At 46.6% G+C, this 24,401-nt stretch overlaps 1 protein-coding gene across 5 annotated transcripts in view; it reads right to left on the bottom strand.

Annotated features, from left to right (window-relative positions):
* EFR3B (EFR3 homolog B) overlaps nucleotides 1-24,401 on the bottom strand; it is a 341,904-nt gene that overhangs the window by 66,616 nt on the left and 250,887 nt on the right. For all 5 annotated transcript variants that reach the window (XM_033939929.1, XM_033939928.1, XM_033939931.1 and 2 more), the window contains 4 exons: nucleotides 16,495-16,644; nucleotides 11,220-11,354; nucleotides 2,286-2,364; nucleotides 985-1,120 (listed from right to left, as the gene is read on the bottom strand). In XM_033939929.1, coding sequence (XP_033795820.1) covers nucleotides 985-1,120; nucleotides 2,286-2,364; nucleotides 11,220-11,354; nucleotides 16,495-16,644 — 500 coding nt within the window. The remainder of the gene's footprint in view (nucleotides 1-984; nucleotides 1,121-2,285; nucleotides 2,365-11,219; nucleotides 11,355-16,494; nucleotides 16,645-24,401) is intronic.

The raw sequence follows: 24,401 nt of genomic DNA, 5'->3' as shown, positions 1-24,401 counted from the left end.
CTCTATCTATGAATGCTGGTGTGTTGGTCTGCATTGTTTTGAATGTCAGAAGGGCGATTTTATAAGTTACCCTGTGTGAGACAGGCAACCAGTGGGCATTTTGAAGCAAAGGGGTAACATGATCATATTTCTTTGCGCCCGAGATTATCTTAATAGCCGTGTTTTGAATAAGCTGCAAGCGTTTTAAGTCTTTGTGATAGATTCCTTTTAATAATGAGTTACAGTAATCTATTTTTGATATTACGAATGAGTGGATCAGAATGTTCAGAGAACTAATATCAAGAAGAGGGGCCAATGATCTAATCATTCTTAATTTATAAAAACAATTTTTAACTAATGCACTAATTTGTGGTCGAAATGTTAGCTTATTGTCTATAAGGACACCTAAAATTTTTGTAGTTGTGATTGATGGAAGTGGAATGTTTTCGATAATGACTGGAGAAATTAATTGTGCTCCCTCTTTTCCAGGGAAGAGAAGAGTATTAGTTTTTAAAATGTTTAATGAAAGCTTATTAATATTTAACCAGTCGTGGACTTTACTTAATTTATGATTAATTGCCTGAATCTCAGTTTGGTTATTTGGATCAATGGGGTGCAGTAATTGAAGATCATCGGCGTAAGCGTAAACCGTAAACCCTATTGATTGACAGAGAGTCAGTAGAGGGGCCAAATAGATATTAAATAATAGAGGTGATATAATAGACCTATAACTTTCAACCACACCAGTGTCATTTGTTGAGGCCTGGATAGCAGGCCTAAATTGAATGGATAAATTATCCAGATAGTGGCTGAATATCACCATTATCCAGATCTTCTTCAGTCTTCTTTTAGATGGATAGTATCTGATAAGCTAATTATGTATTTGCTGGCTGCCAGCATATACATAATTGACTTTGAAAATCATCTCATACATCACCCAAATCAAATATAGTATGCAGTAAAAAAAAAAAAAAAAGTGACAACTTAAATGTTCTTCCTTCATACCTATTGATCCACTGGCTGCTATTCCTGCTGCTTCAGACACAACCTCCACAATCCCAGCACGCACTACGGCAGCACTTTTGCTGTTGGCATCCAAGTGTCCTATTAACTGCTGGATCACTAAATGAGAATGCTGAGGCTAAACATTAAAAAATATATATATTTAGTTCTATCTCAGTATCAAATTATAAATCTCAATCATATCCCAAGCATTAAGAATGTCATTGAATAACTTGTGTATTTTCTAATCAAAATCTCCTTTCACAAACTATGGGCTTGTTTTACTAAAGTTTTTCTCAGTTCTGAGACAATTATATATATGCCTAACTGTCTTTCCAGTCTACAACTCCTCTTATGAAATTAGCTCATGTTTAAGGGTAAAAATTATAGGCGTCCTTTTACTAAAGCTACAGCAAAAGTGGTCTTGGTGCACCGCGTACGTGTGTCTTTCACGCGCACTAAGACCACTTGTGCCACAGCCAGAAAATGACATATTTTCCCATTTATCTGAATTAATCGCCATGCACTAATTTTGCCATTGGCACGCAGCCATTAAAAAAAAGATACCGCATGAGCCTCTGTTGACACCTCTTTTGCATATGGTGCCTAAATCGGCAGGTGCCTAGAAAAAAGGTGCCGGCCGTTGTCAATCACACGCTTAGGCGGTGTTTACAGAATCGCACCTAACGGCACCTCTCAAACACTTAGGTTCCGGTAATATAGACTGGGGTTTTAGTAGCCCACGCTGCAGGCGCTTAGGTTTTTTAAAGAATCACGCCTAGTAGCGCCTATGTCTGTCTCTGCCCCTAAACATGCCCACTTAGGCATTAGGCGCCACTAGGTGTCATTCGATAGGCGTCTACCTTTTATAGAATTGGGTAGGCGCCTATCAATCAATTACATTTATGCAGGTGGTGGCCACTATTCAGTGTCAGCACCTACATAACTATGCAACCAAAGTTAAGACAGGCTCATATATACTCCTATCTGCCCACTTAGCTGTGTGGGTATCAACACTGAATATTACTGGTAGCCGCATAGTTCCCAGTCCTTCCTGACTCTGGCCCCGGACATGCCCCCCTCACCCACTCCACTTGCTCTGATTCTTCCTGGGCAGTTAGAGCCAATATTTTGTGGCAATGAATATCAGTGGGTGGTCTGCCCACTTAAACCACATTGAATATCACCCCACAATGTGTAACCATTTCCAGTTTTGTTTTACAGAACTTGCATTTGTCAGTTTTACCATGTACTTCCTGTAAACTCTCACACCTTACTCCTAAACCAGGGGATCTCAGTCTCACCTGTATGGAGTACATGATGATCTTAAAGCAAATGATGGCAAATATCTTTGGCTCCCAGAGTGAGTGGTTATCCAGATGGCTGAGTAAAACAAAGAACAAAAATCATCATAAGAACATAAGAATAGCCTTACTGGGTCAGACCAACGGTCCATCAAGCCCAGTAGCCCGTTCTCACGGTGGCCAATCCAGATCCCTAGTACCTGGCCAAAACCTATGGAGTAGCAACATTTCATGCTACCGATCCAGGGCAAGCAGTGGCTTCCCCCATGTCTTTCTCAATAATGGTCTATGGACTTTTCCTCCAGGAAATTGTCCAAACCTTTCTTAAAACCAGCAATGCCATCCACTCTTACCACAACCTCTGGCAATGCGTTCCAGAACTTAACTATTCTCTGAGTGAAAAAAAATTTCCTCCTATTGATGATGGCATTTGTATAATTATTAATTAGACAAGAAGCAAAAAAAAAAAAAAAGTATCTCTTAACAATGTAGAAAACACAATTGGTATTTGATTCAGAGGAAGCTAGAACACGCTTTTCTTGAATAGCAGACCCTAAAAACATCATACATATGCCACAATGATGCGTTATAAAATGCAGAGTATAAATACTTTGGAAAATGTTTTGGTCCAAGATATGTGGACTGAAATACAAATTTCAGTGGTTTATGTGCTTGATAAATTACATTTACTATAATAAAACCCTAAGCGCGCATGCGCACTCCTACTTGAGTGTACTGTTTTCCGTGATCAGTAGGTCCCTGGCAGGTAGGAGTGCGCATGTGCGCTTAGGGTTCTGTTTTCCTGTAAGCACACTCACGGACTTCAAGGTGCTGTTGTTCAGTCTGGCTTGCTCCCTGCTCCCTGCGTGCCTTGCCGTACTGTATTTTTAAGTTAAAAGACGCAGCGGCGGCTCCTCTCACGATTGTAAGAGGAGCCGTTGCCGCGTCTTTGAACTTAACAATACGGCAAGGCACTAAGGGAGCAGGCCAGACTAAACAATAGGACCAACTTACAAATAATTCTGCCAATGGACTAAGGCAGCCAGCCAGCCAGTGGGAAGGAAGGGAAGTGGGGGGGGGGGGAGGATTGTCTAAAAAAGCTGTGGCTTTCATTGAACTGCCAGTTGGCCGGCTCCCTTGCCAGAGTTTCAAGTTTCAAGTTTATTAAAATTTTGATTTGAACGCAATATCAAATAAGGAGAAATTAGGTTCTTACCTGCTAATTTACTTTCTTTTAGCTTCTCCAGACCAGTAGAGGTTAAACTTTACGAATGGGTATATATCCAATCATGACCAGCAGGTGGAGACTGAAAACAAAACTTTGGGACAGTATATACTATCCTCCCTTCTCTATTTCCCTCAGTCTGCCGAATAGCCAAGCAGAACCAAGAACTGGAAAACAGAAAGAAAACAATACTCCGAACAGGAGTAACAAATAAAATACCCAAATGCTGTTGGAAAATGCAGAGGAGAAATACCCGAAGGAAAATGTCCCCACAGCTCGCCAGCTAAGCCAACCGAGCCACAGCCGCTGTTCTTCAATTCTCCCCGGCCCTAGAAAAATACTAGAACCCGCAGCAAAAAACAAAAACTGCCCGCGAAACAGCCCCAACAACAACAACAACAGACAGGGTGGGGACCTCTACTGGTCTGGAGAAGCTAAAAGAAAGTAAATTAGCAGGTAAGAACCTAATTTCTCCTTCTTTAGCACTCTCCAGACCAGTAGAGGTTAAACTTTACGAATGGGACGTACCAAAGCAGTCCCTCTCACGGGCGGGACCCCCGAAGGGCCGATACCAGAACACGCTCACCGAACACCGCGTCCCGACGCGCCTGAACATCTACCCGATAATGCCTAACAAATGAATGCAAGGAGGACCAAACCGCAGCCTTACAAATATCCACCGGTTGCACGAGCAACGACTCAGCCCAAGAAGCCGCCTGACCCCGAGTGGAATGAGCCTTGAGAAACTCCGGAACCGGCTTCTGACTCAGAAGATAAGCGGAAGCAATCGTCTCCTTGATCCAGCGCGCAATAGTAGCCTTAGAAGCGCCAGCCCCCCGACGAGGACCCGCCAGAAGGACAAAGAGATGATCGGAGCTCCGAAAATCCCGGGTCCGCTGCACATAAGCGCGGAGGACCCGACCGACATCCAACTTGCGCAGCTGCCGTTGCTCAGAAGAACCCTCCCGACTACCCAAGACCGGGAGGACCACCGATTGATTGACATGAAAAGGAGAAACTACTTTCGGCAGAAAGGAAGGAACAGGCCGCAAAACAACCCGCTCCCTCGAAAATTCCAGGAAGGGAGCCCTACAAGAGAAAGCCTGTAGCTCAGAAACCCGCCTAGCGGAAGTAATGGCCACCAAAAAGACCGACTTCAGCGTAAGGTCCTTCAAAGAACAGCCATCCAACGGCTTGAAAGGCGGGCGCACCAGAACCGAGAGAACCAGATTGAGATCCCAAGAGGGAATCGAGGGCCTTATGGAAGGCCTGAGCAACTTGGCCGCCCGAAGAAAGCGAATCACATCAGGAATGGCCGACAAACGCTGACCTGTCACCAGCCCCCGAAAAGCCGACAGGGCCGCCAGTTGAACCCGGAGAGAAGACCACGCTAGGCCTCTATCCAGGCCATCCTGCAAGAACTCTAGAATGTGAGGCAGGGAAGCGCGAAAAGAGACCACTCCCCGCGCCCGGCACCATTCCTCAAAAAGACGCCAAACCCGCACATAAGCCCGAGAGGTAGAAAGCCTCTGGGACCCCAAAAGTGTAGAGATCACCTTATCTGAATATCCCTTCTTACTCAGGCGGCCCCTCTCAAGAGCCAAGCCGTAAGACAAAAGGGAGATGGGTCGAACATGGGAATGGGACCCTGCGTCAGGAGATCGCACACGAGAGGTAGAGGAAGAGGATCCGCCACCAGATGCCTCACCAGATCCGCATACCACGGACGACGAGGCCAATCCGGAGCCACCAAAACCACCAGCCCCGGGTGGCAAACAATGCGAAGCAGTACTCTGCCCACTAATGGCCAAGGAGGGAACACATACAACAGCCCCTCCGTTGGCCATGGCTGGACCAGAGCATCCAGACCCTCGGCCAGACCGTCCCTGCGACGACTGAAGAAGCGGGGTACTTTGGCGTTGCCACTTGTGGCCATCAGATCCATCAGGGGCTGCCCCCAAGCCCGCACTATCAACTGAAACGCCACGGCGCCGAGACACCACTCTCCCGGATCCAAGAAGTGACGACTGAGGAAGTCCGCCTGAACGTTTTCTACCCCGGCAATGTGAGAGGCCGAGATGTCCAGAAGATGCGACTCCGCCCAAACCATGAGCCGAGCCGCCTCCTGCGCCACCTGAGTGCTCTTGGTGCCCCCCTGACGATTGACATAAGCCACCGCCGTGGCATTGTCCGACAGGACTCTGACCGACTTGCCCAACAAAAGGGAGTGGAAAGCCAACAGCGCCAGCCGGACCGCTCTGGTCTCCAACACGTTGATCGACCAGGAGGCCTCCTCCGCGGACCAGGTACCCTGAGCTGAGTGACCCAGACACTGAGCCCCCCAACCCAGGAGACTCGCATCCGTAAGGAGCACTGTCCACTGCGGAAGATCCAGACCCACCCCCTGAACTAGGTGAAGGGTCTGGAGCCACCAACGTAGACTGCAGCGCGCCAAGCCTCGCAGGGGAACCGGAACATCCATCCCGTGCCTCTGGGGAGACCACCTCCGGAGCAGAGCATACTGGAGAGGACGCATGTGGGCCCGCGCCCACCTCACCACGTCCAGGGACGCCGCCATCGACCCCAAGACCTGGAGGAAATCTCGCGCCCGAGGACACCGGGACGCCAAAAGCAGGCGAATCTGAGATTGCAATTTTCTCACCCGGGCCTCTGGGAGGAAGACCCTCCCCAAGGAGGTGTCGAACAGCACCCCTAGGTACTCCAGACGCTGAGCCGGGACCAACCGGCTCTTGGAAAGGTTGACCACCCAGCCCAGCGACCGGAGAAACTCCACCACCCGAGCCGTAACCCGGGAGCTTTCCTGCAACGACTTTGCCCGAATTAACCAGTCGTCCAGGTAGGGGTGTACCAGGATGCCCTCCGACCGCAAGGCTGCCGCGACGACCACCATCACCTTGGTGAACGTCCGGGGAGCCGTGGCCAGCCCAAAGGGAAGCGCACAGAACTGATAGTGCCGACCCAAGATCGCAAAGCGCAGGAAACGCTGATGAGAGGCCCGAATGGGAACATGCAAGTAGGCCTCCGTCAGATCGAGAGAAGTGAGAAACTCCCCCGGCTGAACCGCCAGAATGACCGACCGCAGAGTTTCCATACGGAAAGAGGGAATCTTGAGAGCCCTGTTGACCCCTTTCAAATCGAGGATGGGCCGAAAGGTCCCCTCCTTCTTGGGCACCACAAAGTAAATGGAGTACCTTCCCGTGCCCCACTCCAGAGGGGGCACTGGCACAACTGCCCTGAGATCCAGCAAGCGCTGAAGGGTCTGGCGAAAAGCCTGCGTCTTCCCAGGAGTCTGACATGGAGAAGCGAGGAAAAAATCCGGCAGAGAGCGGGCGAACTCCAGGGCATAACCGTCCCGCACCACCTCCAGGACCCACTGATAGGACGTGATCTCGGCCCATTTGGGGAAAAAGTCGCGCAGCCGGGCCCCCACCGGAACCAACGGGGGCGCCAGCAAGGCGTCATTGTGCAGGACGGGAAGCGGGGGAACCGGCGGAGGGATTCCCTGCCCCCCGACGGGCCCCCCGAAAGGGCTGCATGCGCTGGAAGAACCGACCCCGGGAAAACCCCGGAGACTGGAAAGAAGCAGCCCCACGCCCAGGGCGATACTTGTGAAATTCCCGCAAACGCCCCCCGGGCCGCACCACCCCGAGACGCAGGGCGGGCACGGTCCTCCGGCAGACGGGGAACTTTCGAGTCCGACAGAGTCTGAATCAACTTATCCAAGTCCTCTCCAAATAAAAACGACCCCCGAAAGGGAAATTTAGTAAGCTTAGCTTTGGACGCAGCATCCGCCGCCCAAGCGCGCAGCCACAACACACGCCTTGCGGCCACGCCAAAAGCCATAGACTTAGCCGAGATCCGCACCAAGTCATATAGAGCATCTGAGAGGAAAGAGGCAGCCATCTCAATCTTCGCTACCTCCTGATCCACCAGAGACCAGTCATCAGACTCTCGATCCAAGACACGCTCCGCCCACCGAAAAACGGCGCGAGCGAACAGTCCCCCACAAATAGCCGCCTGGACCCCAAAAGCAGAAATCTGAAAATTTTGCTTAAGAATGTTCTCCAACTTGCGCTCCTCAGAGTCCCGCAAGGCAGAACCGCCCTCAACAGGCACGGTATGCCGCTTGGAAATTGCCGAGACCACCGCATCCACGACTGGCGAAGCTAACGTAGCCCGATCCCCTTCAGGAATGGGATATAGGCGAGCCATGCTGCGCGCCAGCCAAAACGGCGTCTCCGGCGTTTTCCACTGCTCCAGAATAATATCCCGAATATCCTGATGCATAGGAAAAGAGCGGGAAACGGAACGGATCCCCCGTAACAGAGGGTCCCCCACACGCGGAGTCTCCGGCGGCGCGTCCTCAAAACGCAAAACCGAAGAAACCTGTTGAATAAGGTCAGGCAGCTCATCTCTCTGAAAAAGGCGCACCACTGACGCCTCTTCACCGACGAACGGGAAACCCGACAACCCGCCGCCAGCTTCCGTCCCCTCCAGAGGGTCCTGGAATTCCTCAGAAGGGTCCAGGTCCTCCTCCAGACCGACACGTTCCTCCGACCACAAATCTTCGTCCCACGACACCCGCGGACACTTGGACAAGGGAGGCGGCGGAGGGGACGTCACACCAGACGAGAGAGGCAAAACCGCAGGGAGCGCGGAGGAAACCCCACCCCCCGAAACCCCCTGGACGCAACCGGGACCCCCAGCCGCCTGAAAATAGGCTCTGCATAAAGAAAAAAAGAAATCGGGAGAAAACCCCCCCGAGGGTCCCAAGGGACTCCCTGCCACAGCAGGGGACCCAGCAGAAACCTGCCCCTGCATAGTCAAAACAGGGGGAAGGTCACCTGAGGTGGAAGACAAAATGGAGGGGCCAGACAGAGAAGATGGCGGTTTTCCCGCCAAAAAAGCTCCCTCCATAGCCTGAAGCAGCTGAGAAACCTGAACAGTCTCAGCCGCTAAAACAGGCAAGCCGGCATCAGCTGTCAAAAAATCAGCTGAGAGGGAATCCTCTAAAACCCGACCGTCGGCGGCTCGGGGAATCCCTCCGTGGGCGGACGGAGAAGACCGGGCTTCCCCACCGTTCCCTGCCGACTCGCGAGGCACCATCGGCGGGGAGCTCTGGGCGCCTGCAGCCGCTGCCGACGGAGCTCCTCCACCGCACCGGCCTGAACACCGCTTGCACAGGCCGGCCGCGAGTGCCTCGCGTCTGGAGCACAATGAGCACTTTTTCCCTTTAGAAGTGCTCATTGCTCCATACGCGACCTAGCTGTAAAAAAGTGCCGGTTAGTTGAAAAAATACAGTAAATACAGTTTTCTTAAAGGGAAACAACCCTCCAGACCAGCACTACCTCAGGATTTTTTTTTATTTTTTTTTTACAGAACAGACTCCACAGGCTCTCGAAGCAATATGCCTTGCTTGATTTAGGGGGCAAGGCTTACTGCTGAGGCTCCTCTAAAAAAATGTGGGGAGGTGGAGGAAGTGGGGGGAGGGACCCCGCTCGAGACCCGCCGGGTTTGACACCCCCGAGGTCGGACGAACCCCCAAACAGGGTCCGCCCAAGCTCCGTCCGGCCAAAAACAGGGACTATAAACCCCCTAAACAAGTTCCAACAGCCCTACCAAGGGAGATGGGTACAGATCACATCAACACCTGCTGGAGACTGAAAGAAGACTGAGGGAAATAGAGAAGGGAGGATAGTATATACTGTCCCAAAGTTTTGTTTTCAGTCTCCACCTGCTGGTCATGATTGGATATATACCCATTCGTAAAGTTTAACCTCTACTGGTCTGGAGAGTGCTAAAGAATTCAATGCGTTTAACACCTGCGTCGGAGAAGACTTCCAATGCAGGCGGGGATCGTTAGAGGAGCCACCACGGCACCTTTAAACTGAAAAATAATTCTGGCAAGAGAGCCGGCCAGACCGCAGGAAGAGAAGGGGGGAGGGAAAAAAATGCTGCTGCACAGGGAAATGAAGGGGGAGAGAATGCTGCGGCTTCTGTACAGGGAAGTGGGGGGGGAGGGAAAAAATGCTGCTGCACAGAGAAATGGAGGGGGAGGGAATGCTTCGGCTGCTGCATAGGGAAGTGGGGGGAAGAAATGCTGCTGCACGGGGAAATGGAGGGGGAGGGAATGCTGCTTCGGCTTCTGCACAAGGAAGTGGGGGGAGGGAAAAAATACTGCTGCATAGGGAAATGGAGGGGGAGGGAATGCTGCTTCAGCTTCTGCACAGGGAAGTGGGGGAAGGGAAAAAATGCAGTTGCACAGGGAAATGAAGGGGGAGGGAATGCTGCTTCGGCTTCTGCACAGGGAAGTGGGGGGGGAGGAAAAAAATGCTGCTGCACAGGGAAATGGAGGAGGAGGGAATGCTGCGGCTGCTGCACAGGGAAGTGGGGAGGGAGACAGAAATAAAGGAAGAAAGACACAGGGGCAGGGAGAGAGACAGAAAGACAGACAGACAAAGGGGGCAAGGGAGAGAAGACAGACAGAAAGAAAGACAGCGAGAGGGAGAGAGACAGAAAGAAAAAGAAAGACAGACATATATTCTAGCACCCTGGCCACACACCCTTTTGGGATACACAATATCAGGGTTAAGTACCCTGCCTTATTGAATGAGCATTGCTCCTCCTCCAACTTATCCCCATTGGACCACCAATGATTGAGGTACGTGTGAAGGGCCTATAGGGAGGGGGAGGGAGTGTCACAGAAAGGTAGGGTTACCAGATGTCCATGAAAATCCAAACATGTCCTCTTTTTAGAGGACTGTCTGGGTGCCCGGATGAATTTCCAAAACTCAGCAGTTTGTCCAGGTTTTGGAATGCCCCGAGCTCAGGGTCACATCTGGAGAGCTTTCAAGTATGCACATGCTTGGAGGCCCTCCAGACATGGCCCTGAGCTCAGGGAAGAAGAAATGAAGTCTGAGTGGAGGTGGAGATGGGGGTGGAGGCAAAATGGGGCGGGTCTTGAGTCCTCCTTTTTAATGAGGAAATCTGGTAACCCTAAGGAAAAGAGTTCAGAAAATGTTCATTGTGTGTTGTCTTCTTTGATGACACAAGAAATTTCCCTGGATAACCTGGGAATCTACATAAAATGGAATTTTCTGGTTATCCATTCCTAATCACAACAAAAAATGAGGATATTAGTGATTATCTGTTAATAAATTTATTTTTAAAAAGTTGTTTGTTTCTATTGCTCCCTTAAATTCATGTAATGCTGATTTGCTTACTATGCAAACTCTCACATCTTCATTTTCTATTCAGTGAGAGCCTGAGAACAACAAAAGTAATCTTAAAATGGATAATACTTTTTGTTACACTTGATGTAAGTTATAAAAATGAATAAAGAATTTTTTTAAAAAAGGATAGTACCTAGTACAGAACTGAGGACCCAACAGCCACTTTACTTTTCATAATTCCTACAATGAATATGTATAAGAGCAATTTGCACACATTGAATTCCCAGTATATGCAATTTGCTTCATGTTTATTCATTGTGGATATTCTAAAACTTCAACTGACTGTTGATTCCCCAGGACAGATTGAGAAGCCTTAGTTTGAAGAAACATCTGTAGACCACACAAAAACCTACTGCACTATTTAAAAATTTTTTTTTAATAATAATAAAAAGAAGACCTGAGGACAAATTATAAAATGCTTTCTATTGTATTTAAGCAGAAAATAAAGTTTCTTACATAAGAACTGGCTTGATGGCGTTTTTAACGTTTCCATAAGCTGCTCGTCCCAGTAATTCTCGTAGACATCGTTCAGCCAGTTCGGTGGGGCTCTCCTTCTCTTTTTCAGTGGTTTGCAGAGGAGAAGGGGAACGGCTTAGGAAGCAAGACAGGAATGCTATGTCAACTTCAATATTATCAATAGGAAGAGGTATTGCATAAAAATGGGTTAGAGATCATACAACTTTCTTTCACTAAATAATGAGTTCTTGGCATTTTCCAATTTTATGCTACTCAAGGGCAATTAGATATATTTCTGTGCCCCTAGGGCATTTTTAATTGACTTCTCCACCTCTGTTCTCAATTCAATCTACAACCTACAGTCAAGTAATAAGAAATCTTGTCAACAAAGAAGATAATTTTAGAAGGCTTCCATGGCATTTACATGTGTACATAAGGTGTTTACATTTGTAAATGGTCTAAGCATCAAACAGTCATATTAAAAACTCACCATTTAGATCTGTAATATGTGCAATATTTAAGACGGTGTGTTGTGCATGTTTAGGGACAGGCTCCAAATAGGTGCCTTCTTGAAGCCTAGAAATAAGTACCCCTTTATAGGGAGCTTGCTAGCTCCTCAAATAATTTTGGATGCTATTTCAGTAGGGCTTTGAAAAATTAGCAAAAAAGAATGTATGCTTGAATTCCCATAAAACTTCTACTCTGACCTCAGTAGTAGACAGCAGACTGATATGGGCAGTATCTTTTGGCCTTTTCTAGAAAGGGGAAGAAGCAGACAGAGAAGATATTCAGTGCTATTTAACTGGCCAGAAATGGCCAATTGTTAATATTCAGTATGACATAGCCGGTTATCTTTACTGAATAGTGGCTAAATATGTCATGTGACCTAGCCAGCTAGCCGCAAATATTCAAGCACCGGCTGGCTAAGTTTAGCGACCAATTGGGTTGTGTAAATAGTAGGCCTACCTTTGCCTGCTATTAACTTATTCAGATAAGTTAATAGTGGCCCACCCCCCAAAAAAATAGATATTCAGTACCGGTCATCAGAAAAAGTCCAGCATTGAGCATCTGGGCTCACTGTCAAATCGCAGGACTTAGCCGGGCTGCCTCCCCCAGTCTGAATATCTGACTCAGAGTGTCTATTATAATCAGTGAGAGGAACTGGTGGCAAAAGGAAACCTCCTCTAATTATATGAACTCAAGACTAAAACTAGATCTTTGGCCAATGATCCTTGTTGTTAGAGGAAAGCCCTTCACTCAATATAGAACCCAGAAGGAATTCCTAAAGTATACTCTCTTACAATCCCTCAGAAAAATCTAGAGAAGCAGGAACAGTGATAGCAAAAATCAATTCAACATTATCAATAGTGTGGTTCAATAAGCTAGTGGGACCCTGGAATTAACCAGCATTCCAGGCTTAAACAACAAGCTTTTTTTTCATGCTGCGCTTCACACCATCATAGTGGTACACTGTGTGCTCAAATTAAAGTGCTAACACAAATTTAAAGTGACTGTGTATCAGTGTCAATCTATTAGCATAACCTGCTTAACAAGATTAAAGTGCTGTCAACTGGCGCAGTTTGCGGTACTTATCTCAATTCCTGCTCCACAATTTTAAAGCATTATCCAGTACGGGTATCAATTTCCAAGTACGTGGTCAAAAGGCTCTACCAAGCTAGGTTTCAGATAAGAAATACCCCTACTCAGGCCCAACAGGACGTTGAATCGCCACTATCTTTCAGGAGAGAGTCCAGCCAGAGAATAGAGGGGCAGTACCCCTTCTCCCTTCCCTTCTTCCCTGTCCATCATACCTCTCCTCTATCTAGGCTAGCGGCAGCTCACTGTGTGGTTTTAACTTCGGCACACAGCTGCCGCTAGCAGTAGTTTAGCCGCGGTTTCATCAGGCAGCCTCGAGCCCTTTCCTAGGCCAGCCCGATTCGGGCCTAGCAAAGGCCCCAAGGCTGCCTGATGAAATCGCAGCTAAACTACTGCTAGCAGCAGCTGTGTGTCAAGGTTAAAACCACACAGAGCTGCCGCTGCTGGTCCAGGGGTGCAGAGAGAAGTTGAAGGCATAGGGCAGGAGTTCCAGAAGACACGGGTCAGAAGGCAGGAGTCCCGGAAGGCAGGAGGCAGGGAGACACGCGTCAAAGGCAGGAGTCTCGGAAGACATGCATCAGAAGGCAGGAGTCCCGGAAGACACACGTCAGAAGGCAGGAGTCCCGGAAGACATGCGTCCCAGAAGACACACGTTACGGAGGGCAGGAGACCCGGAAGACACGCGTCAGAAGGCAGGAGTCCCGGAAGGCAGGAGGCAGGAAGACACGCGGCAAAGGCAGGAGTCCCGGAAGACACGCATCAGAAGGCAGGAGTCCTGGAAGACATGCGTCAGAAGGCAAGAGTCCCGGAAGACACGCGTCCCAGAAGACACGCGTTATGGAGGGCAGGAGTCCCGGAAGACACGCATCAGAAGAAGGAGTCCCGGAAGACACGTGTCCCAGAAGACATGCGTTACGGAGGGCAGGAGTCCCGGAAGACACACGTTAGAAGGCAGGAGTCCCGGAAGACATGCGTCAGAAGGCAAGATTCCCGGAAGACATGCGTCAGAAGGCAGGAGTCCCAGCAGACACGCATCAGAAGGAAGGAGTCCCTGAAGGCAGAAGGCAGGAAGACACGCGTCAAAGGCAGGAGTCCCGGAAGACATGCGTCAGAAGGCAGGAGTCCTGGAAGACACACATCAGAAGGCAGGAGTCCCGGAAGACACGTGTCCCAGAAGGCAGAAGTCCCGGAAGACACACGTCAGAAGGCAGAAGTCTCGGAAGACACGCATCCACACACTCGTCCTGGTAGAAGTCAACTGACACAGACGCTGGAGCCACGGCCCAATTAAAATCTCAGAAGGCACAGTAGTGTGTTGCAGCACACAGTTTGTGATACACTGCTCTAAGTGATACAGAGCTGGAGAGAATCTAAAGTAACACAGAAGGAGCAACCCATGAGATACGAGATGAACTAATGTAGAACCTGACCCCTCAGGCCAAGATTGGGTAAACAAAGATAGCAGGAGATGATGACTTCGACAAAAGATCAATGAAATGATGATCGCTGTTTTCCTTGTGTCAGTAAAGCTACAGATCTTACTCAACATGCCAGTCAGAAGAATCTATGCATTGTGGCCAGTCCTAAAGCCTGACTGTTGAATGTTGAAGATGCAGGATTTTAAAGTTCCTTCAATACAGCTGAGAGAAAATGACTCTCTACAATTTTGGAAATGTAAGAACATAAGAATAGCCTTACTGAGTCAGACCAATGGTCCATCAAGCCCAGTAGCCCGTTCTCATGGTGGCTAATCAATGTCACTAGTACCTGGCCAAAACCCAAGGTGTAGAAATATTCCATGCTACCAATCCAGGGCAAGCAGTAGCTTTCCCCATGTCCTCGTCAGCGAGGACATGAAGTCTGCCAATCAAGTGGAGCAGGCTTCATCCAAGGCAAGACAAATCATGGGCTGCATACGAAGAGGTTTCGTCAGTCGTAAGGCGGAAGTCATTATGCCATTGTATAGATCCATGGTGAGGCCCCATCTGGAATACTGTGTGCAATTCTGGAGGCCGCATTATCGCAAGGATGTGCTGAGACTGGAGTCGGTGCAGAGAATGGCCACCCGGATGGTCTCGGGACTCAAGGATCTTCCATACGAAGAACGGCTAGACAAATTACAGCTATAATTTGAGGAGCGCAGAGAGAGTGAAGACATGATCGAGACGTTCAAGTATCTTACGGGCCGCATCGAGGCAGAGGAAGATATCTTCTTTTTCAAGGGTCCCACGACAACAAGAGGGCATCTGTGGAAAATCAGGGGCGGGAAACTACGAGGTGACACCAGGAAATTCTTTTTCACTGAAAGAGTGGTTGATCGCTGGAATAGTCTTCCACTACAGGTGATTGAGGCCAGCAGCGTGCCTGATTTTAAGGCCAAATGGGATCGGCACATGGGATCTATTCACAGGGCAAAGGTAGGGGAGGGACATTAGGGTGGGCAGACTGGATGGGCCGTGGCCCTTATCTGCCGTCTATTTCTATGTTTCTATGTATTTCTCAATGACAATGGACTTTTCCTCCAGGAAATTGTCCAAACCTTTCCTAAAACCAGCTACGCTACCCACTCTTACCACAACCTCTAGCAATGCGTTCCAGAGCTTAACTATTCTTTGAGTGAAAAAAATTTCCTCCTACTGGTTTTAAAAGTATTTCCCTGTAACTTCATTGAGTGTCCCCCAGTCTTTGTAATTTTTGACAGAGTGAAAAATCGATCCACTTCTACCCGTGGAAGTTAGATAAATCATTGGGATCAGGTTTGTGTTTCTTGAAAATTACCTGCTTCCCAGCTTCAGGAACTTGGTCTGATGCAAGCAAGAGTTAATCACAGCAAGGACAAATGGAAGAAGCCCTAGGAGAGGTTATCTCACTAGAATAGGATCCAGGATAGAAGTGGTAAAGCTCATAAAAGAAAGGATCTGTCTTGTTGACAGATTGAAGGCAGGGTTAAATCAGCCCAACCAGAAGTAAAGGACTTCACATTTAGAATGTTGATAGGAACAATAGATCAGCATACAAAGGGCAGCAAGGAAATGAGCTACTAGAAGCAGACCGAAAAACTGCCAGTGGATAGGAATGAACTCTTTTGCAATAGTCTCTATTTTAGTCAAGTAAAAATGAGCAAGTCTTTCCTATCAGATGGCGTGGAGTATTAGAAACAAGAATACATAGAAACATAGAAGATGACGGCAGAAAAGGGCTACAGCCCATCAAGTCTGCCCACTCTGCTTACCCACCCCCTGTCTATGCCCTAATGACCCAATTTCCTTATCTTGACCCTCGTAGGGATCCCACATGGGTATCCCATTTATTCTTAAAGTCTGGCACGCTGTCTGCCTCGATCACCTGCACTGGAAGCTTGTTCCAATGATCAACCACTCTCTCTGTGAAGAAATACTTTCTGGTGTCGCCATGAAATTTTCCGCCCCTGAGTTTGAGCGGGTGCCCTCTTGTGGCCGAGAGTCCCTTGAGAAAGAACCCTCGGCCACAAGAGGGCACCCGCTCAAACTCGGGTGGAAAATTTCATGGCGACACCAGAAAGTATTTCCCAAAATGGTGGACTACTATTCTTCCATGAAGAAACAGAACTTTGGCGTGTCACTTTCATTTATATACTGTACCATCATATGTATGGAAATAAAAACACAAATCTTTCTATAAAAGAAAGATTTGTTCTCACCTCTCTGCTTCTTCTGTGTGTTGAAGGTTGTAAAGCAATGACGGTACAATCTTGTCCATGTGCTGAGGTTCCCAGATATTAGCCTGAAGTTCATCGTTGACAGTCTTTCTCACAACTCCTTGCAAGCCTCTAATGCCTGCCATGCGAATCCTTTTAATTAAAACACAAGGCAGTGATGTTCTAAAAACAGTTCACGCTTCATCTACAGAGGCAGGACTTTTCTAACCAAAAAGTTAATATCATTTTTAATATGTGCTGCTGACACTGCTTCTTTAAGTACAAATGTCTTTATAACAGGGGTACTCAAACCTGTCCTGGGGGTCTACAGAGTTTTCAGGATATCCTTAATGAATATGCATGAGAGAGATTTGCATGCCTGCCACCTCCTATATATGCAAATATCTCTCGTACATATTTATTACTTAGGGCTCCTTTTATCAAGCCGCGCTAGCGGGGATAACACGCACGACGTTTCATCACGCGCTAACCCCCGCTCTGGCCAAAAAACTACCACTTGCTCAAGGGAGGTGGTAGCAGCTAGCTTGGCTGGTGGTTTAACACACGTTATTATGCACATTAAACCACTAGCGCGGCTTGATAAAAGAAGCCCTTAATCTCAATGAAGTTTTACTTATCAAAATATACAATTACATTACATTACATTACATTACATTACATTACATTACGGATTTCTATTCCGCCTATACCTTGCAGTTCAAGGCGGATTACAAAAGATTTGACTGGACATTTTCCAGTGAAGATACAATTTTTTTTTTTATTTTTTTTTGACAGAGGAGAGATAGCTGGATAGATTCCTAAGGGGATTTAGGGGTTGGATAGTAAAATGACAGTGCCGAACTGTGTGATATGGACAAAGAGAATATTGTTAGAGTAGGTAAGATTACCATCTAATTTTTGGGGTCTGTTTGCTTGGAAGGTGTTTAGGTGGGTTATTTGGGGACGTAATATCTTGAGGTAGGTGAAGAATGGTTAAGATATTTGGATGAATTTTTGAAAAGCAGGGTTTTGATTTCTTTTCGGAATGTTTTGAAGTTGTCCGATGTTGTCAGCAGATTGGAGATGGTATGGTTGAGTTTTGCTGCTTGTGTTGCCAGAAGGTTGTCAAACAATTTCTTGCGTAGTGTGCCTTTGAGTGGGGGAAAGGTAAAAGGGTTTGGGGTTCTTCTGTGTCTTGAGGTGGAGATCTGGTTTAAGCGGTTGTTTAGGTAGGTAGGAACTTAGCATTCTATTCCTAGTCTGTTCTGCTTGTTTGAGTCTTAAAAAATACACATGTAGATTTTCAAAGAGGTTCAGGCTGGCAGACGATAGAACTTTGTCCGGTTAGGTACCAGTACTGAATAGTGATTGTAACCTCCATAACTTCCAGGTCCACAGCTGCCTTGGATATTCAATAATAGTGCCTGGACATGGCCCAGCATTCAATACCCTGTTTAGATTCAGCTCTTGGTTATCAATGGAAAAATAAATGCTGACTGCCACATGCTGAATATTAGGGGGTTAGCACATGCTAAATCGATTTAACAGATACTAATCTATGAAATAATATTTGTTGAAAAAAAATTCCAACAGCGTTAAAAAATTTTTTTAAATTAAAACAACTATTTTATTTATTTATTTTAGATACCACTTATATCCTAAATGGTTTTATATTCAGATACATTATCATATTTCCCTAACTGTCCTGGCCGGCTCAAACTCTATCTAGTGTACCTGGGGCAATGGGGGAATTAAGTGACTTGCCCAGGGTCACAAGGAGCAGCGAGGGATATATGAAAAAAAACTGGGGAAAAATCCCTCCCAAATTGGACCCTCACACACACAAACCCAAAATGTTTATGTATCTGCAGAACAGATAATAGCTATCGTACAGAATGCTCCTGTCAGGAAAGAAACAACACTAACCCCCTCTTTTACTAAGGTGCACTAATTAATTAAGTGTATGATAAACGCTAGCGTGTCCATAGACTAACATACACGTGTTAGCGTTTAGCGCGCTAAATTGATTGGCCTAAATGAACACGTCTTACATAAGGGAATACAGACAACACGAAGAAAAGCAGGGCAGGAACTCAGTGGGACCTTACAGGATCACACTGTCAGCCTTTTAACAGGGCACATAATTAATCTCTAAATTGTTCTATGGCCATTCCCTTCTGCATGCGCTCACCAAGCTGAGTAGCTATTACTGTTCCTCATTCTTGATTTAGATATAGCATCTAAGTAATCAACTGAAATCCCCAACTTTAATTCAATTTTACCATCGACAATGAGAAAAAGTTCACAGCTCAAAAGGGAGAGAGATCTGCGTGTTTGCCTGGCTCAGTTAAATGCAATGTTTCTGATACGTTAAACTTCAGTAAACTTTGTCTTAGTTTTTGAGATTCTTTCATCCCAGAGTATAGAAAACATACTTTCTATATGCACAGCTGTATTTTATTTGCCATTTGAGTAGTGGCTGACATTTTGGAAAACCTACTGTCACTTGAAATTCTTGATATTAATGTGATTCATACCATGACTGCTGCAGTATATCTGGGTCCTAGAAATTATTCTTGCTTAATACAGTATTTCAGATAGTATTCATTCATATCTTTATGCTACTGTTATTTATTTAATTCATTCTCTATCTTGTTCTCCCCAAAGAGCTCAGAATGGGTTACAGGTTACAATTTGCCATAGTTATAGTACAAGTTTTTAAAAAAATAAAAGTTTATAGCCAGGGCAGGATTAACCAATAGGCCCAGTAGGCACGTGCTTAGGGCCCGAAATGGTCAGTGGGGCCCGATGAAGGAGGGCATCAATATTGTTTTTTCCAAACGGCGATGGGCCCCTCCAGCATCGATCGGCAACGTGGGCCCCCCACGATCAGCAACGCGGTCCCCCCCCCAATCGACGGAAAGTAGGACAAGCAAGCAACGCGGGTCAGAAAGGCAGCGGGAACTGTAATTTTGCAAGCGGTGCTGCTTGCTCAAAGCTTCCCTCTGACGCAGCTTCCTGTTTCCGCCTGGACGCATGGTGGGGTGGGGCGGGGCAGGGGGCCCAGTGTACTTGTGTGCCTAGGGGCCCTCGATGAATTAATCCTGCCCTGTTTATAGCTAGCTCACCATATATTAGGGATCTAATACCAACATACATATTATACAGGTTATAGGTTACAATTTGATATAGTTACAGTGCAGGGTTTTTCAATACAAGTTTTGTCCTAATACTCGGAACTCCCCATGGAAGTGCAAGCTTATTTTTAAAGGGTTACTAAAGAGCTTCCCGTGGAAAATATAGTCAGTACCCAAATGATGAGTAGTATATCTGTACACATTTGCACATGTATGAGAGCAGGCACTAAAGTATGTACCAGACGTGATTATACAATTTGATACTCATTTCCTTTTTCTGTCTTAACACATTATATTATTTTGGGCAGGTAATAGGAGCACACTGTGAATGTGCATATACTTTTGTCTGCAAAACTGGGAGGAAGGTTAATAACATATTGGAAGCAATATGGCCTCTTATTATTGTGCTGTTTTTATGAAAGGTCTTCAGGAAATGGGGCTAATCTTTAATGATATGACGGGTGTTCTGTTGGAGAGACTGTGGTGAATAACAGATCAGATGAATTAATTTCTTCCATGAATCCTGAGAATACCTTCCAGAGAGTCTGATTAACAGCAAAAAAAAAAAAAGCAGATAATGAAATTGATATGAGGGATTTAATATAAACCATCTCAAAAGCACAGAATGCATTATCTCTTTCATTATAATACGCATGAGGCCCATTATCCCTTTATGGACACGCAAAGTCACTCTGTAGCAGGTCTTATGATAGTCAGAGATGAACATCTACAGTTACACGGTAAATGATAGCAAATAACAACACACATGGCCCAACCAGTCATCCATGCTTAAATGCTGGTTGTCAAGTCTCTACCATGCCAACCATATAGGCATCCTAACACGATGGGGTTGATACCTGGGTATAACCAAGGCTCCAAGTACTGCTGACAGTATACAACTTACATAACTTACAAGATATCTTCCCTCCCCACAAAGCTGCACAGTACCCTCATTTGCAGAATATGACAACAAAGTGATCTACAACACCTGTCTTTTGCTGTTTACAGGACACAGACCATAGAAGTCTGTCCGGCATCAACCTCGGTTCCCTCAAAGCCATTGATGCCAAATCTTTTTTCAGTCTTTAGTCATAAGAACATAAGAATAGCCTTACCAATGATCCATCTAGCTCAGTAGCCAGTCCTCACAGTGGCCAATCCAGATCACTAGTACCTGACAAAAAAACAAAGAGTAGCAACATTCCATGCTACCAATCCAGGGCAAGCAGTGGCTTCCCCCCTGTCTGTCTCAAAAACAGACTATAGACTTTTCCTCCAGGAAATTGTCAAAACCTTTCTTAAAACCAGCTATGTTAACCACTATGACCACAACCTCTGGCACTTCTTGCAGCCTCTGGATGGACATCAAAGGAAGAAGAATTTTTGTAATAGACAGATGACCCAAGGAGAAAAAGAGGATCTGAAAGGCTACAACTGAGACTTCTGTCGGAGACTGCAATTGACTGACAGGAATGGTGAAAAAGACAACATAAAAACCTAGGTGAGTACTAAGAGGAAACGTATACAGCACAAAGGTATACTACTGCCTAGGGTTGCCAGATTTTCCAATCGGAAAATACGGACCCCTAAACCCGCCCCCAGGCCTTCCCAGTTCCACCCATTCCCACCCTGTAATGCCCTAATCCAGGCATACAGCATAGCAAGATAGAAGGGAGTTGGGAGGGGAGGAGAAGGGCACAGAGAAGACGGACCCATCAGCTGAGTGGAGCTCACGGGGGGGGGGGGCATGGGGGAGATAAGTAAAGAGAGATAGTGAGGGATAGCTGAGTGAATGCTTATGTAGGTCAGAAAGAAGAGTTTGAATTATATTTGGAAATGGATGGGAAGCCAATGAAGTGACTTTAAGAAGTGGCAGGTTTTAGCAATATGTTATATTTGGGTGGAGAAGGAGAGAGAGGAGTCAAAGATGACCCCGAGATTGCGAGCAGACAAAACAGGGAGAATGAGAGGGCTGTCCACAGAGCAGAGAACGGGGGAAGTAGGGATGTGGGTTGGTTGATGACTCGGTCTATAAAACTAAGTTTTAGTTTAGTTTAAGATGAGCGGCTCCATTTTAGCCTTATTCAGTTTTAGATGGTGTGAGACATCCAGGTAGCAATGTCGGACAGACAGGCTGAGACTTGGGTCTTGGTTTCAGAAGAAATGTCTGGTGTGGAGAGGTGGATCTGGGAGTTGTCAGCATAGAGGTAGAGGTGATACTGGAAGCTGTGGGGGAAGATCAGAACTCTAAGTGAGCAGGTATAGATTGATAAAAGGAGTGGTCCCAGGGCAAAGCCTTGAGGTACATTAATTGATAGTGGAATGGCTGTGGGGGAGGAACCACCGTTGCATACACTGAAGGTGCGATGAGAGAGATAGGAAGAAAACCAGGAGAGAGCAGAATCTTGGAATCTCATTGAGGACATGGTATCAAGGAGTAGGCCATGATTAATAGTATCAAAGGCGGCAGAAAGATTGAGAAGGATGAAGATAGAGTAGAGTCCTTTGGATCTGGCCAGGAACAGGTAATTGATAACTTTATTAAGGGCAGTTTCCATGGAATGCAATGGGCAAAAGCCTGACTGAAGTGGATAAAGAATATCTTGGGACGAGAGGAAGTGTAGGCAACTGCGGTAACTTGGATACAGCACATTCAAGTAACAAGGCACTATCCTTTGCACAGAAGGGCTAGTGAAGAATCTTGCTCCTGAAAAACAAGGGAGGCAAAACGCTGGCCTACATTTCAAATAGATATGGCCAATGAGCTGACCACGGCAAGGAATTCTCCCGGCTGCGATCAGCTGAGCGGCTGTGGCAGGGAACCCCTTCCCCCCTGGCAAATTGGCCAGCAGGAGGGATGCCCACTCCCTCCCGCTGGAACCCCCAAACCTCCTCACAAAGTCGGCCAGCAGGAGGAAACCAGCACCTGTGACATGGGCACCGGTTAGAGAATCGGAGGGGGGGGGGGTTAGACAGATGTGATTCTGCATAGGATGCCAGCGTGCGATTCTCAGCCACTTCTTAGGTGGCTGCTGAGACCGGCATCCTACACAGAATCAGCCCCATAATATCCAAAATAAGTCTATCTCACAGGAATTTTCAAAGAGGAGAGATGTTCAGATTTTCTGTTTGAAAATACATGAGAAGGATGTCCGTATGCTTGAGACATCTATCCTGAACAACTATTTTACAAACTGAAATGTTTAAAATATATAAACAGAGGAAAACAAGGATAAGGGGAATTGACATACTGCTTTTTCTGTGTGGTTTATACAATCAAAGTGGTCTACATGGGGCAATGAGATATTAAGTGATTTGCCCAGAATCACAAAGAGCTGTAGTACAAATTGAACTCACAACCTCAGGGTACAATTCCAGACTTCATTCCTTTCATCTAGCTGCCCCTATGCCTGGAATAAATTACTCGAGTTTGTCCGTCAGGCCCCTTCCCTTGTTTAAAAACTGACGGAAAATCCACCTTTTTGATATAGCCTTCAATCCTTAACCCTACTCCTCTGCCCTCCTACCCAGTCTTTTGATTAACCGTTCCCCTTATCTGTATCCTTGACATCTTGTTTGCCTTTGGGAAGCAGAGCTGAGATTGTGATGTCATAATGCCTCCTTCCACCAATAAGACACAACCTCATCAGTGATGTCACAATGGCTTGATTGTCCTGTACTCCCCTCTGCCCTCCAACCCAGCCAGCTGATTAACCGTTCCCCTTAACTGTATTCATGACATCCTGTTTGTCTGTCTTGCCTGCTTAGGTTGTAAACTCTTTCAAGCAGGGACTGTTTTCTTACTCTTTGTGACTCTGTACAGCACTGTGTGCCTCTGGTAGCGCTATAGAAATAATTAATAGTAGTACTATTAAAGCAACTGCTTTAACTACTAGGCCACTCCTCCATAGGGATATTTGTCTGGCATCATTCTTTCAAAAATGGCCACACAGACAACCTTGCAGAGCAGAGGAGAAGCCTAGTGATTAGTATAATGGACTATAAACCAAGGAACACAGGTTCAAATCCCACTGTCTAGGTTCCACTGTGCGATTATGTAGTTTGAAATTGAAATAAAGATTTGAACTTTATACTTCTGTGTCCAGGAACAGGCTCCACGTGGTGTGCTTTGTGGATGTCAAATCCCACTGTAAAACTTTTCTTTTGTAAATGTGATCCCTCCAGGAACAAAAAAATGCCCACCCGCAGTACCTGAATGTACACCACTTCAACAGCCTTCAGTCGTGCAGGTATCTTATGTTTTAGGGAGAGTAAGTATTTGCTGCTCTTCGATGGAGCCCCAGGGTAAAAATAATTAGTAGAGTACAGTAGAATTCGAACCTGTGTGTCTTGGTTTACAGTCTACTGTACTAACCACTAGGCTACTCATAAGAACATAAGAATTAACCCTGCTGGGTCAGACCAGTGGTCCATTGTGCCCAGCAGTCCGTTCTTGCGGTGGCCCTTAGGTCAAAGACCATTACCCTAACTGAGACTAACCTTACCTGCGTACATTCTGGTTCAGCAGGAACTTGTCTAGCTTTGTCTTAAATCTCTGGAGTGTGTTTTCCCCTATAACAGCCTCCAGTAGAGCGTTCCAGTTTTCCACCACTCTCTGGGTGAAGAAGAACTTCCTTACGTTTGTACGGAATCTATCCCCTTTTAACTTTAAAGAGTGCCCTCTCGTTCTCTCTACCTTGGACAGGGTGAACAACCTGTCTTTATCTACTAAGTCTATTCCCTTCATTATCTTGAATGTCTCGATCATGTCCC

The sequence above is a fragment of the Geotrypetes seraphini genome, chromosome 3, assembly GCF_902459505.1.
Source record: "Geotrypetes seraphini chromosome 3, aGeoSer1.1, whole genome shotgun sequence".
NCBI lineage: Eukaryota > Metazoa > Chordata > Amphibia > Gymnophiona > Dermophiidae > Geotrypetes > Geotrypetes seraphini.
This window is presented reverse-complemented; position numbering and strand designations above follow the sequence as displayed.